Raw genomic sequence first — 12369 nt, forward strand, 5'->3', positions numbered from 1 at the left:
AGGCAGACGCTTAACCACTGTGCCACCCAGGCGCCCCTCCAATTCCTACTCTTACTCCCTGATCCAGGGCTTTTCCTCAATTCAGAAGCAGTCAGGGGATTAAAGGCCCCAAGTTAGATTTTTACCAGCTACAAGACTTTGTGAGTTACTCACTTATAGAATGGGGATAATATCTACTTCACAGGGTTATTTTAAAAAGGAAATGACATGATCCGTGCCTAACCCAGTACCTGTTATTTAGTAAACATTCATTAAAAGGCAGCTGCTATTATTGTTATTATTATTTTTACCAGGAACAGTTCAACCTTGGTTCTCCCTGATGGTATCTCTGGCATAAGGCAAAAAGAGCAAGAAATCTTATTTCATACCAACAGGGGCAGGTCTGTACCCTGCTCACCTGGGTGAAGCCAAGATATTTTTTTTTTATTATCTGGACCTTGGAGCGGACTTAATATCCTAGAGTTGTAATTAGCTCATATCCTGCCCTCATTAGTTCACAGAGTGCATGAAAGACAAAGTCACTGGCATCTAGTCAGCTACAATTACACAAATACAGACCCTAAGAAAATTTCTCTATTTGACAAATATTTATGGAGAACCTATTTTGTGCTACAGTGTGAAGCACAAAACCATAAATAAGGACTTAGGATTGCAAAAGAATTTTTTCTGATAAAAATTAAATATACAGATTTATGTAGGTACTTACTGAATCACCTTAATGAAGAAAGTGAAATTAGGTATTCATCCTTTCTGTTAGATAGGCACTTATCAAAGCATGCCGTAAAGACTCCCAGGGTCTCAGACACCCTTTCAGGAGGTCTACAAGGTCCAAACACTCTTATAATAATTCTGTAACTTCAGAATCATTCTCCTCTCTCATTCTCTCATGAGTGTACAGTGGCATTTTCCACAGGTTACATGACATTGCAATAGACTAAATGCAGGAGCTGACATGAGAATACAGCTGCCAAATACTAAAGAGACTTACAAAAATGTAAAATAATGCTATCCTCACTTTTTTTTGTTTTGAAAAATATTTTTCATGAAACATTCGTTATATTACCAATATAATCAATTTATTGTCATTTATAAATGAATTAATACAATTTTATTTATTTATTTTTATTTTTTTAAAGATTTTTAAATTTATGTGACAGAGAAACAGCCAGTGAGAGAGGGAACACAGCAGGGGAGTGGGAGAGGAAGAAGCAGGCTCATAACAGAGGAGCCTGATGTGGGGCTCCATCCCATAACGCCGGGATCACGCCCTGAGCCGAAGGCAGACGCTTAACGACTGCGCTACCCAGGCGCCCCGAATTAATACAATTTAAAAAAATTTTTCCATTTTAATTTCTAAAGCAGCCCATGTTGGTAGATATTATCCATACAAACATAAATTCTCTGGGATCCTTAACAATTTTAAGAGTGTAAAAGATTCCTGACATCATAGTTTGAAAACTGCTGTGCTGGATGACACTGAGAAATCAAATTTCTCTTGTGTTTTTTTGTCCTCTCCAGGACCAATCTGTTGCCCAAGTTTTAAAATAATTTGAAAGACCAGACTTCCTTTTGCCTGCAGGTCTGAATTAGTAGGCAGTTAGTGGCCTATAATGAATGGTAAGCTACTCCTATCCACCTGCCACTCCAGGAACATGAGTCTAGTGACCCAACCTGATTATAATATATCTGTTCTGCTTTGTAGACATCATTTCATTCTGCCCTTTTCCTGCCCTCCAGATACACAGCAGCAGCTGACTGAGGTCTGGGTTAATTAAGATGAAATTACTTACTACTTTATTTTTTCATACCGAGGACAGGAGCTATACTAACAATTCTGTCTTCATGATTCACTGCAACATCACTGATGGACATGAACTATACACACATATATTTCAAAGATCAGATCAAGCTTCTCAACTGGGGTATCACGGCAAGTAATATATTTGAGCTGTATTTATCCTGAGACGCTGCTCTTAGCAATCAGGCTGATCCATAGGGCCTGCCCCCCTCCCCGTCCTTTTTAAAGATTTATTTATTTGTGGGGTGCCTGGGTTGGCTCAGTTGGTTAAGCGACTGCCTTCAGCTCAGGTCACGATCCTTGAGTTCCGCGTCGGGCTCCCTGCTCAGTGGGAAGTCTGCTTCTCCCTCTGAGACCCTTCCCCCCTCATGCTCTCTCAAATAAATAAATATCTTAAAAAAAAAAGATTATTTGAGAGAGAGAATAAGATGTTTGAATAAAGATTCTTAAGGCCAGATAAAGTCTGTTTAGAGAATTTAATCCTTAGGTACACAAGGAGCATTCGAAAATCCTCCCCCAAGACATATGTATCCCCAAGAAATGCAGAGTCCCACAAATGTAGAGTCCCACATAAAACATTCCAAAACTCCTTTCACTTTGCAACTGAATTCTTAAACCAATCACATTAAAAATTTGAGTGGCTTCTGTAGGGTGGAAAGAGGAGAAGTAAAAAAGATATTCAGGTAGCTGGAACAGCATATATTAAAGCAAAGAGATAAGAAACAAAGTATGCTTAGAGAACGATGCAATGTACAAATTCGGGGCTGGCAACAGTGGCAGGAGAAAAAGCTATACAGCCAGTTAGAGACCAGAACACAGGTGCCTTGTATGTTATGCTAAGCATGAACTTCATCCTATAGTTGATAGAGAGTCATTGGAAGGCTTTAGGCCGTGGGGGGGTGGGGAGACGAGATAAATAGATTTATATATTAATAAAGGAGTGTCATCAGTTAAAAGCCACTGTAAAAAAATTCACGGTATAAGTGATAAAGCACTGAACAAAGGCTACAGAAATGGAAAGGAAAGGACAGATTCAAGAGATGCTGAGGAGGTAAAATTAGTAGCACCTGGTGACTGAACAGATGTAGAAGGCAAAAGAAAAGAAAGAGTCAAGCGTTCCATATTTCTGGCTTGGAAAACTAAGTTGATTATGGTGTCTCAACCAAGTAGAGCATAAGATAAGAAAGCAAATTTGGGAGTGATAGATGAATTGTGTTATGCTCAATGTGAAGGGCCCATGGGACACTGAAATGGAACCGTCTAGTAGGCAAATAAACTTGGAAAGGGTCTTAAGAGAGAGAGAGAGAGACAGACAGACACACACACACACACAGAGATCTGAGAAAGAAAAAAGAAAGACAGCAAGAGAATGAGAATATAGGTGGTAGCTGAAATTGTGGAGTGGCTGTGACTGTAGCAAGAAAGGAACACAAACTGAGAAGAAAACCAAGGTCAGGATCCTGGAAAATACTAGTGTAAAAGGTACACTTAGAGGACAGGAAGGCCAGAGGTAGAGTAGGATCAAATGAGGCAGAGACCAAGTAAGACAAGGATTTCAATATCCACTGGATTTGGCAACTTGGGAGACCTGTGCTAACTTTCACCAAAGAAATTCCAGTAGAACAGAGACTCTAGAGAGAGTAGTGAGTTACAGGAGTGGAAGACAGAAAGAGGAAGAAGAAGGAAGTGGAAATCGCTAAGATTCTTAAGCATCTTGACTAAGAGAAGGGAATCCCTTCAACTTTTGGCATCAGAATCACTCTAAAAACTAAGATCCCGGTGCTTCAGATCCATTCTCTTCCTGAAATTTCATTCTATTTACTTTTTTTTCTTTTATCTTCAGCCTCACTATTTCTTTCTTCTCATCAGAACTTAAACATGCTCAAGTTCTTCTTATCTTTAATAGCTCTCTCCCTGCCCCTCACACCCTCTGGCACTCTCCCATCTCACAACTGTGAAGTTTTTGGGAAAAGTTCTCTCCTCAAGCCTTCTCTTCTAACTCCCACTTCATCCCTCTCTTATATGGCTTCTGTCCCTCCACTCCATTGGTACTGCTCTTGCCAAAGTTGTCAATGACCTCCCTACAGTGAAATCAAATGGATGCATTTCCGTCCTCCATCTTACCTGACCACTCAGCATTATTCTATGTTAGTGACCATGCCCTCCCTGATGAAATGGCTCTTTTTTCTTAGCTTCCTTACTGCATACTCCTCCTAGTTTTCTCCGTCTCTCTGGCAGTAGAACTAGACTGCTTGGTATGCACTGCTAGTTGAGTCACTTGGACATGCTACTTAACTTTCTCTGTGCTCCCTTTTCTTCACCTGTAAAATGTGGATAACTGTAATACCCACCTACTTCATAAAGTTACTATGAGGACTCAACGTTTAGCACTCAGAACAGTGCCTGGGACAAAGTACTTATTAAACGCTAACTACTGATATTATCAAATACTATAAGGTTGTCATACCTCTTACCTCCTGTTGGGTTTCTTTTTCCCCTCTGCTAAAATGTGCTGTTCCTCAGAGTTCTATGCAGGTTTTCTTCTCACTCTTTACTCACTCTGGTTGATCTTACTCAAAAATACAGTAGAAGGTCTCAAAGTATAGTCTACAGACCCCAGAGGGTCTCTGAGATACTCTCTAGAGGCCCACAAAGTAAAAACTATTTTTAAAATACGTTTAAGACATTATTTGCCTTTGTTACTGTGTTGACATTTGCAATGATACTGCAAAGCAATGGAAGGTGAAACTTATAACACTTGAGAATAAATCAAGGCAGTGGCAGCAAACTAGTAGTAGTTTTTGTATTCTTCCTTGCTATGTCCTCTTAGTTGTTTTTTTTTTTTTAAGCCAGTTCACTTAAGAATGTCCTTGATGAAGAATACAAATGATTGATTTTAATCAATCTCAGCCTTTGAGTATATTTTTAAAAAGCATTCTGTGATAAAATGGGAAGTACCCAGAAAGCACTTTTGCTGCATACCAAAGTATATAGTTTTCTCAAGGAAACACACTTGTTCGACTGAGTTGTGCCCTGAAATAAATCACTTTTTTCACAGAATACCATTTGTACCTGAAAGAATGGCCAACAGACAAACCAAGGTTATCTGGATCTGTGTTTTAGGAAATATTTTCCTGAAAATGAGTAAAATAAGCCTGTCACATCCAAAAAAAAACCACACGCACAAAAAACAAAAACACAAAACTGCTGCCAACGATAAAATTCAAGCTTTCAAGTGAAAATTGGAATTTTAGAGAACTTACATTCACCTTTGAGCTTGACAATTTATCAATGCTTCAAGCTTTCATGATAAGAATGGTTCTGATGAGATTAACTAATATGATTTTTTAATACTATATAAAGAAATGTATTGACATTTGGGAGATCTATATAACTCAGTGAACCTGTATTTTTCTTTTTCTTTATTGAAGTACTTTTATTTTATGTAAAACGAGTTAGCATGAAAATAGGTATCTTGGATATCTGCAGTTAAGGCAGATGACCATTCAAGAAGTTCACTTAATCCAACTTAATGAAGCCTATATCCTTCGCATACTGATGGAAACAATGCCAGCACATACCGAGGCTGTATTTTCAGATCAGACCATGCTGGTTTGAGCAGATGTGGCAAGTATGAGAACTTTTTTTTTTTTTAAAGATTTTATTTATTTGAGAGAGCGAGAGAGCAACAGAGGGAGAGGGAGGGGGAGAAGCAGGCTCCCCACTGAGCAGAGAGCCTGATGTGGGGCTCCATCCCAGACCCTGGGATCATGACCTGAGCTGAAGGCAGACACTTAACTGACTGAGCCACCCAGGTGCCCCAGGCATGAGAACTCTTGCCAGATTTACTCGGATGGCTCCAGTAGAGCTCCTGGTGACCCATCTTGCTCTCTTGGATGTAATGAGGCCAAGTGACCAATCCTTGATAGCCATTCAAAATTTAAGACAGACCAATGGGTTTTAACATGAATGAAAAGTTCATTGATAGGGTTTCAAATTCCATCATGCAACTAACATTTAAGAAACTACTACTTAGGGGCACCTAGGTGGCTAAGTCAGTTAAGTGTCTGGCTCTTAGTCTCAGCTCAGGTCTTGGTCTTAGGGTCATGAGTTCAAGCCCTACATTAGGCTCCACACTGGGTATGGAGCCTACTTAAAAAAAAAAAAAAGAAACTACTATTGTGTTTTGGTGTTGTATCAAAGAAAAAATACTTCTCCTTTCCAATGACATATTTGCGTGAGGCCAGCTTTTATTTATATACTTCAACCAAAACAATGTATCACAAGAGATCGAATGCAGAAGCCAGAGAGAAGAGAAGAATCCAACTATCTTCTATTAAGCTAGACATGAAAGAGATTTGCAAAAATGTAAAATCAATGCTGTTTTCTCTAAATATTTTTGAAATTACTTTTATGTTTCACATTAACATGTAACATGACTATTACTGTTACTCTTAATGAAATAATAAGTACATTTCTTAAATTTCTCAACTTTCTTTTTTAGATTTTATTTTTTTATTTGTCAGAGAGAGAGAGAGAGAACAAGCAAAAGCAGGGGGAGCAGCAGGCAGAGGGAGAAGCAGGCTCCCCACTGAGCAAGGAGCCAGATGTGGGACTTGATCCCAAGGCAGATGCTTAACTGACTGAGCCACCCAGGTGTCCCTCAACTTTATTTTCAAATACGGAAAAAACTAATAGGAATAAGGCATGCTCAATAAATTTTAAGAATGAAAAAGAATGCTGAGAACAAAAAGTGCAGAAATTACTAAATTATACTATTAATTTATGTGCTGATGACTCCCAACCATACATTATCTTGTATATCCCTTACACATATGCACCCATGTCAGTGTATTTTTCTGAGTAAATTCTTTTTTTATTTTTTAAAAAGACTTTATTTTTAAGTAATCTCTATGCCCAACATGGGGCTTGAACTCACAACCCCAATATCAAGAGTCACATGCTCTACCGACTGAGCCAGCCAGGTACCCCTTCTGAGTAAATTCTTGAGGATAGGATTTGCTATCTACAAACATATGTGCTATACACATTTGTTGTATGTATATGTGTATTCTTTGCAGTTTCTTTTGAGGACTTTTTTTAATTGGCAAATTTGTTCTTTTTTAAAAGATTTTATTTATTTATTTGTCAGAGAGAGAGCGAGCGAGCATGCACAAGCAAGGTGTTGTAGCAGCAGAGGGAGAAACAGACTCCCTGCTGAGTAGGGAGCCCGATGAGGGACTCGATCTCAGGACCCTGGACTCATGAACTGAGCCAAAGGCAGATGTTTAACTGACTGAGCCACCCAGGCGTCCCTAGCAAATTTGTTCTTAAAGCAGAAGCAGATGAAAAAGAAAAAGGCCTCTATGATATATACTATCCTAAACCATGGCAAAGCACACACTGTGGATTTATAGCAGACTATTCTTCCCTCCTTCTCCCACTTTCATCAAAGTTATCTTCACTTAGACCTGTAACAGGGCCTTAAAGCATTAAGATGACTAATACCTGAGTGATCTGATGTACCTACCAGGTGCTGGGATGAAAAGGATCAGCATCCTGCTTACATCTAACCTCACTGTGAGGGACATAAGTCTTGAGATAGTAAGAATTACATACAGTATGTATGTTAAAATGTTTCAGACAGAACAATTTTTTTTTTTTTAAAGATTTTATTTATTTATTCGACAGAGATAGAGACAGCCAGTGAGAGAGGGAACACAAGCAGGGGGAGTGGGAGAGGAAGAAGCAGGCTCATAGCGGAAGAGCCTGATGTGGGGCTCGATCCCATAACGCCAGGATCACGCCCTGAGCTGAAGGCAGGCACTTAACCGCTGTGCCACCCAGGCGCCCCAGACAGAACAATTTAAGACTAAGTTGTAGCATCACTGTATAGCAGCTAGTGACTATTGTACTTGCTATAGAGCAGCTGTTCTCAAAGTGTGGCTGAAGAACAGCTGGAGGTCCCCGACACTCTCACTGTTAAAGAATTCCTCCCTTTCCAACTATATACATACATTTCTTTCATTACACATATCTTTTTAATTTTTTATTTATTTTTTTAGGGAGGGGGTTGGGTAGGGGGGAGAGAATCTTTTTTTTTTTTTTTAAAGATTTTATTTATTTTTTGACCACGAGAGAGGGAACACAAGTAGGGGGAACAGGAGAGGGAGAAACAGGCTTCCCACTGAGCAGGGAGCCTGATGCGGGGCTCGATCCCACGACTCTAGATCATGACCTGAGCCAAAGTCAGACGCTTAACAACTGAACCACCCAGGCGCCCGGAAAGAGAGAATCTTAAACTGGCTCCACGCCCAGTGCTTAACCCAGCCCAGAGCCTGACGGGTAGGGGGCTCAATCTCACAACCCTGAGATCATGACCTGAGCCAAAATCGAGAATCAGATGCTTAACTGACTGCGCCATCCAGGCACCCCGTCTTTACACATAATTTATCTTTTTTAAATGAGCAAGTGACTGCAACTTAATGTATTTGCTTAAAGTAGAAACATACAAATGTGCAAGTGCCAAGAGGTGGTAGAGAAAAAGGTTAACAAGAAACTTCCTTAAGAACTTTTTACCATCCTTTAGAGTTCAAGAAACAAGTGTTTGTTAGTGAGACATTAAGCCTATATTTTAGTTAACTATTAAAAGGAAGTGATCCCACCTCCTCCAAACTCCTGTAATAACCTTATGCATACATTTATTACACTGTATTTTAAACCGATTTTCTTGCTTTCTTCCTAAGAATAGACACCATGCCTTACTCACATTTTTATCATGGCACGAAATTTGACATCTGGCATATACTAAGCTCTCAATAAATAATTGCTGAAGAAAAAAGAAAATGGGTAGGAACTTGATTCTCAAAGGTGAAGTGTTTCAAGGAAATGTGCCCACCTGTCCTCCTGGGTGATCAGATAACCTGCCAGCTCCATGTAGGAGAAGGTCATTGATTTCTGGGGAATCAGCAGAAATTCAAGTTAATCAATTTCAGTATAACTGGAAATTTCCCCAAGAATAATTAAATATAACCACAACAACCTGATTGGGTTTGAGACCGTCTGTGCCTATTAAGTGAGACATCTTACAACTGCTGACACTATCCAAAAGCCAAAGAATACAAGGAATCCCCCCCCTTTTTTAAAGACTTTATTAATTTGACAGAGAGAGACACAGCAAGAGAGGGAACACAAGCAGGGGGAGTGGAACGGGAGAAACAGGCTTCCCACTGACCAGCGAGCCCGATGCAGAGCTCAGTCCCAGGACCCTGAGATCATGACCTGAGCCAAAGGCAGACGCTTAACCTACTGAGCCACCCAGGCACCCCAGGAATACCCTTTTTAAGAAACTCCATAATTTTGAGAAGAGTTAAAATACTGTGATTATTCTTAATGTCTTATCAGGGCTGTGCAGCACCCCATGTACATTTAACTACTTGACAAACTTTTTTGTTTACAGATCATTAACTACTCAACTAAGAAGACCTACGCAGAAAAGCAAAACTACAGACCAATGCTTGGCTAGACTGTCAATCACTCAGTGATTACTCAAAATAGCCTATAACGTCATTTATATCATCAGGAAATGATTTACATTTTAAAAACCCTATTTTTACCACAATTTCTAGAAAAACCTGTTGTTGAAAGTATGGTCCGATATACTTAGCACTGATCACCTTCTGGTCCTAAAAAATGAATCGAATGTGAATTTACTTTAAAATTCTTTTCAGTTATAAATATTTGTTTGAATTACTTATCATAAGCACTGCTCAGTAGAAATATAATACAGGCCACATATATAATTTAAAATTTTCTAACAGCCACATTCAGAAAAGGAAAAAAGAAACAGGTAAAATTAATTGATAATATACTTTGTTGAACCTGATATATTAAAAATACTATCACGTCGGGGCGCCTGGGTGGCACAGCGGTTAAGCGCCTGCCTTCGGCTCAGGGCGTGATCCCGGCGTTCTGGGATCGAGCCCCACATCAGGCTCCTCTGCTGTGAGCCTGCTTCTTCCTCTCCCACTCCCCCTACTTGTGTTCCCTCCCTCCCTGGCTGTCTCTGTTAAATAAATAAATAAATAAAATCTTTAAAAAAAAATAAAAATAAAAATACTATCACGTCAATATGCAATCAATGTTAAAATTTGAGATATATTACATTCTTTTTTTTTTTTTCCCTGCACTGTCTTCAAAATCCTGTGTGTATTTTACACTTAGAACACATCTAACTAACACATATCTGGACTAGTCACGTTTGAAATCCCCAAAAGCTAGTGGCTACTATACTTAATAGCATAGTTTTAGATAATTCAGAGAGAATTCTTCACATCTGGGAAAACTGTTTTTGTTTCTAGGAAAACTGATTTTTTTGGTTTTTTTTTTTTAAGTTAGAAATGATTATGGTTAACCCTTTTTGCTGTAACATTTCAATTAACTTCCCCAAAGATTAAGAAGAAGTGAGTTCAAGCACAAAGAGTCCAAAACTCAGTAAAGGGCAGGTTTTATCGGCCTAAAAGTACCTCTGGAGAGGAAGTCAGAATGAGGTATATCTCCCTTTCCACTCTATAAGAAGGGTGCAAATTTCACCTGCTTGCTTCCTCTTCGTTAATTTCTTCTTAACCCATCTAGGAGATCTTAGTTTTCTGAATCAGGAAGTGGCTAAAGCAAAAATATCTGACTTTTCTTTTCTGTGACGAATATATTGTCTCTAGGGATAAGTCAGGAACCTGACCTCAGGCATGACAGTATTCAGAGTTTTCTGCAGAGCATTAACACCCACTGCACACAAAGGGTTGGGGAAAAAAGTTTCCCCAGAGAGAGGATGAACACATAAAGCTTCTGAATACTTAAGGCTTCTGAGGTCTGGAGCTTATTAAGAGGTGGATTCTTAGATAAGGGCAAGGCCATGTGACTGTCTTTTCCAATCTTGCTCTGCTGGATCTGCAAACCTGCTTTGGTTCTGTGATTTACAATCCAATAACGCCCAACAGAATACTTTTAGGGATGCAGTGGAATGGGCAGTCTCCCTCACAGCCTGTCAGCAGCTATGTCCATTTTTCCCAAAGCCTCTCTACCCTGTCTGGAGGACCCACTAATACTGGGTCACAATGCTGCGACCTGACACGCATCTGGGAGGAGGGCAGCAGGCCTGTCAAGGAGAGGAAAGAAAGTTCTTCCTCCACTTAGCGGAAGTGAGGGAAAACAAGAAAAAAAAAAAAAAAAGGCAGTATGTAGCAGAGGTAGCAAGGCTTACAAGAGGAAGATAAAATGAATAGCGGAGAAATGTGCACACACACAAAAAAGAGTCACTACTCTTGTTGTCAGTTACACAACAGGCCAGCAAGTCAGTCTGTTCAAGTCTCCTGTGACAGAGAATGGTATTGAGAAGGCTCTTTACATACTCCAGTGAGGTTGCTTTGGAAGTAACAAGAGAGAAGAGGGGACTAGAATAATGAATGAGCAGCAAGGACAGCTCTAATCTAGCTCCTGCATAATTCACAAAATAATTTTCTTTGGCAACATAAAGCTCCTATTGCTATTGCAATACCATATTCAAAACAAATGAGCCTATATAGCTCTGATGGTGTCAATATTAAGACTCAAGTTCCTATTTGATCCCAAGAAACAAGTGCTCAAGTGACTAGATATTAAATTTCAAACAATTTTATCGTGAACTTAATATGAAAAGTTTAAAAAAAACACGTGGAAGAATTTCTTGTCCCTGTTTTGATAGGGTACAGGGTAGTGTGAATATGTGTATGGGGGGGGGGTGAGAAAGAAAAAAAAGCTGTAGAAAGGTGCACAACATGCAAATATAGTATGATGAATTAACCAAAACAGAGGAATTTTAGTTTTGCCTCTCTCAGTCAAGCCAACATTTCAGGTTGAAGATCTAGATTCTGGTCACTCCTCTGGGCATCTGTGTAGATGAGGATGGACCCTTCTCAAACACTCAATAAGTATTTACTGACCACATGCTATTACTGATGCATTTTGCAAGGTGCAGGTCACCACAATACAACCACTCAGCAGAGGCCCACAGAGGAAAGCCTCCACTTTTTGGTAGGTAATCTCCTACCTGCAATTCTTCAGCAAAATAGTTAGCTAGATACAAACACTTTACTTATTATGGTCAGGTGGCTTTTCAAGTCATCCCTATCAGATGTAGTTCTCCAGGGAATGGAGGAATTAAAAAAAATATATATGCTCAGTGTGGTTGATGAAAAGGATGAGAAAGTAAGACCAAACCGTAAGTGCTATGCTTATTCTTTGGGAGATTTAAAAAAAACATTTGGGGTATATATATATAATCTCAACACCCAACTTGGGGCTCGAACCCACAACCCCAAGATTAAGAGTCCCATGGTCTTCTGACTGAGCCACCCGGGGCCCCTATTCTTTGGGAGATTCATTTTTTTTTTTTTTTAAGATTTTATTTATTTATTTGTCAGACAGAGAGAGAGAGAAAGAGCACAAGCAAAGGGAGAAGCAGGCTCCCCACTGAGCAAGGAGCCCGACATGGGACTCGATCCTAGCACCATGGGATCATGACCTGAACCGAAGCA

At 39.6% G+C, this 12369-nt stretch overlaps 1 protein-coding gene across 6 annotated transcripts in view; it reads right to left on the reverse strand.

Annotated features, from left to right (window-relative positions):
• The window catches only part of CERS5 (ceramide synthase 5), a 29291-nt gene that overhangs the window by 13707 nt on the left and 3215 nt on the right, over nt 1-12369 (reverse strand). For 2 of the 6 annotated variants that reach the window (XM_057318862.1, XM_057318863.1), the window contains exon 1: nt 8697-8764. The exons of the other annotated variants lie outside the window; for them this stretch is intronic. In XM_057318862.1, the coding sequence (XP_057174845.1) occupies nt 8697-8749 (53 nt within the window). In that variant the 5' untranslated portion in view covers nt 8750-8764. Of the gene's footprint in view, nt 1-8696; nt 8765-12369 lie in introns of those variants that run through there. 6 annotated transcript variants of the gene reach the window in all.

Source organism: Ursus arctos, unplaced genomic scaffold (assembly GCF_023065955.2).
Source record: "Ursus arctos isolate Adak ecotype North America unplaced genomic scaffold, UrsArc2.0 scaffold_26, whole genome shotgun sequence".
Classification (NCBI taxonomy): Eukaryota; Metazoa; Chordata; class Mammalia; order Carnivora; family Ursidae; genus Ursus; species Ursus arctos.